Source organism: Boleophthalmus pectinirostris, unplaced genomic scaffold, assembly GCF_026225935.1.
Source record: "Boleophthalmus pectinirostris isolate CB_2022bp ecotype Guang Dong unplaced genomic scaffold, ASM2622593v1 HiC_scaffold_10, whole genome shotgun sequence".
Classification (NCBI taxonomy): domain Eukaryota; kingdom Metazoa; phylum Chordata; class Actinopteri; order Gobiiformes; family Gobiidae; genus Boleophthalmus; species Boleophthalmus pectinirostris.
Window position 1 is genome coordinate 795,752 of NW_026570971.1, and position 7,515 is coordinate 803,266.

At 38.9% G+C, this 7,515-nt stretch overlaps 2 protein-coding genes across 3 annotated transcripts in view; one reads left to right on the forward strand and one right to left on the reverse strand.

Moving 5' to 3' along the window:
* The window catches only part of nin (ninein (GSK3B interacting protein)), a 69,307-nt gene extending 67,522 nt beyond the window's left edge, over nucleotides 1-1,785 (reverse strand). The window contains exon 1 of the mRNA XM_055159172.1: nucleotides 1,497-1,785. The gene's annotated coding sequence lies outside the window, so the exon portion shown is untranslated. The remainder of the gene's footprint in view (nucleotides 1-1,496) is intronic.
* Nucleotides 1,786-2,269: 484 nt separating this feature from the next.
* Nucleotides 2,270-7,515, forward strand: part of LOC110167130 (lysophosphatidylserine lipase ABHD12) — a 14,406-nt gene continuing 9,160 nt past the window's right edge. Inside the window, exons 1-3 of one of the 2 annotated variants that reach the window (XM_055158942.1) lie at nucleotides 2,270-2,512; nucleotides 3,953-4,124; nucleotides 6,152-6,254. In XM_055158942.1, coding sequence (XP_055014917.1) covers nucleotides 4,022-4,124; nucleotides 6,152-6,254 — 206 coding nt within the window. In that variant the 5' untranslated portion in view covers nucleotides 2,270-2,512; nucleotides 3,953-4,021. The remainder of the gene's footprint in view (nucleotides 2,513-3,952; nucleotides 4,125-6,151; nucleotides 6,255-7,515) is intronic. The other variant, XM_020932432.2, reaches the window with a different exon arrangement.

Genomic DNA, 7,515 nt, shown 5'->3' on the forward strand with positions numbered 1-7,515 from the left:
CAACATATCATGAACTCTTCCACGATATCGCAATAAATATCGTAGCGTGAGGTTCATACTGTGACGATATCGTATCGTGACACTGGATATCGTTACGGCCCTAATAAAAACATTGATATATCAGAGGATTCCCAGGTTTGACTAAATCATATTTAAGATTTAAGACCTTTTTAAGACCATTTCAATGAAAATTAAGACCAACACTGCTCCCATCACGCAGGTGAAACACACCAGATCCAACTCTAAAAAAATGACCATCACTCACTGCTTTAAATAACTAAAATTATTATAAAATCTCATTCAGAACTTCTTTTAGTCGTACGCGCTGCTTCTAACAAGATAAACTAAGTATTGTGTGTTTTATTTCCTCCTCCATTTAACGTCGCTCTGCAGCCTGGTCGAGTAAACAAAAAAACAGACTAATGAAATTTAAGATGTTTATGAAAAAAAATAAGACCTGGACAACATCATTTAAGACTTTTTAAGACTTTTAAGCCCCCACAGCTGCTCTGTACATTTGTACCAAAATATCTGTAAAACACAAATAAATGTTGAAAATTACAAAGACGGTCTTGATTTGGTCTCGATGGGCCGAGGTCTCAGTCTTGGCTCGGTCTTTAAAAGTCTCGGTCTCGTCTCGGTCTCGTCTCGGTCTCGGGGCCTGCGGTCTTGGACTGGTCTTGGTCTTGATTAGTCCGGTCTTAACTTCAACACTAGTAGTTAGGGCTGGGTAACATGAAGACGTTGCCGATACACCGATACGATAAACACCTCGATACAAAGGCCACGATACGATACGTTTTTCAATACAGTGCACTTTCGATTCAATACGATTCGATACGATATATTTTAAACTGAATCGATACGGTTCAGTTCACCCATTTTACTCAAAACAGTGAAAATGTCAACACAACTGCAGCTCTTAAATAATTTCATAAAATACACTTCAAAATCCTCTTGGCGATATCGAAACAATAGCTCACGATATCGACTCTGTATCATCATATTAAACGATACGATATATATAATATATATATCAATATTATTATATATATATATATATATATATATATATCATATATATATATATTATATATATATATAGGATGGTCTACTAATGTTTTTTTATTAATAATATCACACTGCATTTGTCTTTTTTTAATCCAATGTGTTAATTTTAGTCTAAAAATAAATAAAAATGTCAAACTTCTGTGACACATCTTCCTCTATTTGCGCCACTGAGTCAAGTCAAGCCATTTTTACCTCACAAATCCACAAAAACAAAGCTTAAACAAATAAAAGCACATTAAATTTCCCCACAATAAAGTCATAAAAACGTTTCTGAGCCTGAAATAACAAACAGCTCACGCGTCCTGAGGCGTGTGCGGCCGTTACAAACTTCCATCGTTTTAATGCACAACACATGGAACATTTACGCACAAAATGTCGCCGTAAAAACTCATTTAACAATTTATATTTGGGATAAAGTCACTCACCTAAAGGTTTATGGGCCTGGGAATACCCCGTGTCCCTCTTTTTGTCCGTCTTTTTTTGGTTAAAGGCGGATTTTTGGCAAACTTTTGGGCTTTCCTCCCATCGGTGCGTAACGCGTCCGGTCCCGGGAGGATTCCGCCGAAAATCTGGAGAAAATGTGGAAGTTTTTGGCTTTAAAAGTTTTCAAAAGTGTTTTATGTCCAGGGAAAGTTGTTGTGTGTTGGTCCGGGCTTTGTGAGAGCGCTGGTTCATCCTCCCCGGGGCTGGAGCGGGTTTGAAAAGCGGGTCTGGAAGAGGAAGGGGCGGTGACCCACAGACTCCCCCCGGTTTGATCGACCCAAGCCCGGCCCCGGAGCTCCGAGACCCGCCCCCGCAGGAACGTTTATATTTTTATTTTATATCTTTGTTTTTATTTTATACTTTTATTTGTATTTGCATTTTTATGTGTATATTATCATTTATATTTATTTTTTAATTTTTATTTATTTTAAAATAGTTCTACGACCTCAAACCGGAACAACAACACAACGAGTTGCACTTCCAAAGTTCAGATTAGAATTTTATTTTTTTTATAATATTATTTTATGTTTTTATTTTATATTTATATTTTGATTTTATATATGTATTTTATATTTACTTTTTATTTTTATTTTATTTTAAAATAGTACTCTGACCTCAAACCGGAACAACAACAACGAGCTGCACTTAGATCGTTCGCATTAGAATTTTTATTTTATATTTTTATTCATATTTATATTTGTATTTTATATTTGTATTTTATATGTACTCTTTAATTTTAATTTAATTTTAAAATAATTCTCTGACCTCAAACCGGAACAACAACAACGCGTTGCACTTCGGGCGTTCATATTAGAATTTTTAATTTTTTTGCAAGTTCCAACAAGTTTCGATAATAATTAAACTATAAACATACTGTGCACGGTTTAATCTCAGCTTTTAGACCGCGTTGCTTTGTTTCGTGGCTCTTTTCAGTTCCACGGTGCTCGGAGTAAACTCGGTCAGTAGTTTTATCACTTTTATTCTTTTACGTGAAACATGTGACCAGATTAAAAACTGTGACACGTGTTTGTGATGATTGGAAATAATAAAATTGTGAAACGAGTGCGAAATTAAGAAAAACCGTTACGCAGAGACATATGAGTCAGTTTAGTCACATTTTCTTTGTGTTTTTGTCGTTTTTATGCAGATTTTCTGTATTTTTACCAAAACAAATGACAGTTTATGTCTCTTTTTACTGCTGGCAGGATCAGATTGGGACATTTCTTGTATAAAACTGGGACAAATCAGTTTTTTTGGATAAATGTGTAGGCTCAGGACTGGGACTGTCCCGGGGAAACAGGGGCCCCTAGTGTTGAATATTTGTGCTGCAAACTTTGGCCATGGATCTATTAAAATAACTTCACTTAAAATAACTTCACTTAAAATAAATTCACTTAAAATAAATTCACTTAAAATAACTTCACTTAAAATAAATTCACTTAAAAAAAATTCACTTAAAATAACTTGTTAGGGTGAGCAGATCTTCAAAAGTCGGGTTTAGATGGTTGGTGTAAATAACACTGTAAAAAGAACATAACTATCACTAATTGTTCATTTATAATTTACTTATTGGTCAGTCATAATCTGAGAGACTTGTTCTGACTGTGTTTTTATTTTCTTCTGATAATTTTCAAGCTCAATTTTCTGTATTTTAGCAAAACAAATGACAATATATTTCTCTTTTTACTGTTGGTGGGCGTCAGATTGGTCAAAAACAGGGACACCTGGGACATTTTTTGTATAAAACTGGGACAAAGACGCAGAACCTCTTATTTTATTTTACCTATCAAAACCTTTATTTCATTTCTTTATATTATCATTCAGGTTTTTTTTAGTTTTTTTCTTGTTTGTTTTTTCCCTTTTGCATCTATTATAATTATGTTAAACTTTGTGTTGAAATTGTGTTTTTCTTAAAGTTTCAGGTTGTTCATAATATAATGTTTTATAAAAGAAAGTTCATCAGTTAAAAAAGATTTCTGAAATAAATTTGTGTTTCTCTGCACAAATATTTGAACTTATTGTTATTTTTGGGGTTTATATGACATGAGTTTTCTGATCCGGCCCCTGGACCAAATTGAGTTTGACTCTCCTGGTCTAAATTTCACATTTTCTGACGAGTTGAGTCATGGAAGAAAAATATGTGACACTTTTTAAGATGATACAACTAATTCAGAACGAGTGAGTCCAAAATAAATCTGAAAACAACAGCCTGAGAGAAGAAGGTTTAAAATCTTGGCCTGATCAGAGACATTTTCAGTGTTTGTCTTTTAGTAAATTCAGATTCTCTTTGTGGTTTAGAGTCTGACACTTGTGTTTATTTAGTTTCATCAGATTTGCGAGCTCACAGATCAGCGCGTCATTGATTTGTCGTGACCTTTGTCCTGTTTGTGTCGTGCAGCTCGGTGGTTTTGTGGAGGAGGAGGAGGAGATCTCAGGACGGGACGGGAGCTTTGGTTTGTGCGTGAAAATGAAGAAAGTGTTGGTGTTTTTGGTGTCGCTGTACGTCTGCGCTCCTGTCTGCGTCTTCCTCTTCCCCTGGATCCTGGGATTCGCCGTGTTTGGCCACTGGAGTAAGTCAAACACACCAGAAAAGGTTTTATGACGTTTGTGACGCCGGGAAACACTCACACTGCGTCTGAAGAGTTAAATGTGTTTGCTCTTGTACTTTTATCTTATATAATGAGATGAGCAAACGTTTTAGAGCTCGTTTTGAAAGAAAGTTCTGTCAAATGTTTTATAAGTTAAGATTAAAAGTCCAATGTCACTTTTCTGCCACCTGCAAATGCAAAACAGGTGCATTTAATTCAAAACTGTGGAACATTCTATTTCTGTTTCCACGGAGACAACACCACAAGGCCACACTACGGAAGCCGAGAGGGTCACGACAAACGCGAACGCCGCAACGAACACAAACGCCACAACACAACAAAAAGCCACAACAAACCAAAAAAAGCCACAACGGAAATGACCGCGGGACTCTGTTTTAATGCAAACGCCGCAACAAAAACGCAAATGCCACAACACATTAAAAAGCCACAACACATTAAAAAGCCACAACAGAAGTGACCGTGGGACTCTATTTTCCGACGGACCGATCAAGCGGCAAGTGAAGAAGAAGAACTACAACGTGAAAAGTAAAGGAACGGAGAAGTTGAAAACGTAAGTAAAAGTAATTTATTGTTTTATCATTATTCGTTTCACGTTGTAGTTCTTCAGTCCCGCGGTCATTTCCGTTGTGGCTTTTTTTTGGTTTGTTGTGGCATTTGCGTTTGTGTTGTGGCGTTTGTATTTGTTGCGGCGTTTGTGTTTGTTGTGACCCTCTCGGCTTCCGTACCTCACGGCAAAAAATCTTGTCCAAAATGTAAGATTTAAACTCTTAAATCGATCAGAAAATGACTTAAAGTGTTGAAATGTCGTGTCCGTGCAGAAAGATCATTTTACTGGACGAGTTTTCTTCAAATAATCGACTCTAGACGAGACTGAAGCGTCTGAGCTCAGAGTTCACGGGCTGGAAATAAGTTTATGTATCATTTGATGACTTGAGGGACGTGTTTAACAGCTCAGGTCAGTGAGTCGGGTCTTTACGCTCACATCAGGTCATGTCTAATCACAGTTCTGTGTTTTTACAATTCTATTATGTTAAGTTGCTTTGGGCGACCAGATTTTCAGAATAAAACTCTGGTCCAGACTCGGGTCGGGACGTCGTGTGAATAAAACTGTGACAGAAAACAAACTTTGTCCTGGACTCACGAGTCGACCAGAGTCAAATCTGACACAAACAGAAACAACAAACACAAAAACTTATGCTCCTCTGGTTTAGACCTGGTTTAGTCCTGGTTTAGACCTGGTTTAGACCTGGTTTAGACCTGGTTTAGTCCTGGTTTAGACCTGGTTTAGACCTGGTTTAGTCCTGGTTTAGACCTGGTTTAGACCTGGTTTAGACCTGGTTTAGACCTGGTTTAGTCCTGGTTTTTTAACCTGGTTTAGTCCTGGTTTAGACCTGGTTTAGTCCTGTTTAGACCTGGTTTAGACCTGGTTTAGTCCTGGTTTAGACCTGGTTTAGACCTGGTTTAGTCCTTGTTTAGACCTGGTTTAGTCCTGTTTAGACCTGGTTTAGTCCTGTTTAGACCTGGTTTAGTCCTGGTTTAGTCCTGGTTTAGTCCTGGTTTAGACCTGGTTTAGTCCTGGTTTAGACCTGGTTTAGTCCTGGTTTAGACCTGGTTTAGTCCTGGTTTAGTCCTGGTTTACCTGGTTTAGACCTGGTTTAGTCCTGGTTTAGACCTGGTTTAGTCCTGGTTTAGTCCTGGTTTAGTCCTGGTTTAGTCCAAATAATCATGTTAAGCATAAAAAATGACCAAAATTACCCCAAATCCTGCATTTTAAGTAAATATTAAATCAAATCAAATAAGAATATTTGTCTCAGTGATGAAAACACAAACATTATTAAACTGTGTTTCTTCTCCAGCTTCATCGGTCGATCTTTTACTTTGTCAAGAATCGACTCAGATAAAGTCAGATGTTCTTGAATCGTTTGAACGTAGCTGGATGTGATTTTTGTTTTCAGACTCTCGTCTCTGACCTTGTGTCTTTGCTCCAGACGCTGCTCCATTCTTCGTAGATCTGACTCGGCCCGAGCTCCTCCTGAACCACACGGTGAACTTCTACCTGAACCCGGAGCCGCAGGTGTCAGTGGGAGTGTGGTACGTCCGCGAGTCCGAGCCGCGCCCCAAACCTCCGCCGCGACGTAACGACCCTGTGGAACATGATCTGCACAAGACGAGCGCTGGAGAACTCGCCCCACAAGTCCTCATTTAGTTTAGTTTAGTTTAGAGCAGAGAGAGAGGCTCTGTCTGCGGTGTGAGCAGGACTGGTGTGTGTGAGCAGGACTGGTGTGTGTGAGCAGGACTGGTGTGTGTGAGCTCCTCGGTGTGTGTGTGTGTGTGTGTGTGTGAGACTTGGGTTTGTTTGTGGTTTCTTCTGTCTCCTTGGTGAGCTGCAGCTCAGGGAGGTTCAGAGCTCAGGTGACGTCCAGGTTCTCGCATGATGTCACCTGAGGAATTGTGAAGAAAGCAAAAGGACTTTTCAAACTCCTGTCAGGACTCGACTCACTCGTTCTGATTTGATCATTTAATCTTTAAAACTGTCACTTAGATTTTTAATTTTCGTGTGAAAGAAGGAGTTTTCCCTGCAGCTCTTCACTTGTTTTTAGATTCAGATTTAGATTTTAGACGATGAACTACAAACACAAACACGACTGATTTAAGAACTTATGTCTAGAATTGACCTGGTTTAGACCTGGTTTAGTCCTGGTTTAGACCTGGTTTAGTCCTTGTTTAGACCTGGTTTAGTCCTGGTTTAGACCTGGTTTAGTCCTGGTTTAGACCTGGTTTAGACCTGGTTTAGTCCTGGGTTTAGACCTGGTTTAGTCCTGGTTTAGACCTGTCCTGGTTTAGTCCTGGTTTAGTCCTGGTTTAGACCTGGTTTAGACCTGGTTTAGACCTGGTTTACCTGGTTTAGACCTCCTGGTTTAGACCTGGTTTAGACCTGGTTTAGTCCTGGTTTAGACCTGGTTTAGACCTGGTTTAGACCTGGTTTAGACCTGGTTTAGACCTGGTTTAGACCTGGTTTAGTCCTGGTTTAGACCTGGTTTAGTCCTGGTTTAGTCCTGGTTTAGACCAGGTTTAGTCCTGGTTTAGACCTGGTTTAGTCCTGGTTTAGTCCTGGTTTAGACCTGGTTTAGACCTGGTTTAGACCTGGTTTAGACCTGGTTTAGTCCTGGTTTAGACCTGGTTTAGACCTGGTTTAGACCTGGTTTAGTCCTGGACCTGGTTTTAGTCCTGGTTTAGACCTGGTTTAGTCCTGGTTTAGTCCTGGTTTAGACCTGGTTTAGTCCTGGTTTAGACCTGGTTTAGACCTGGTTTAGTTTTAGACCTGGTTTAGTCCTGGTTTAGACCTGGTTTA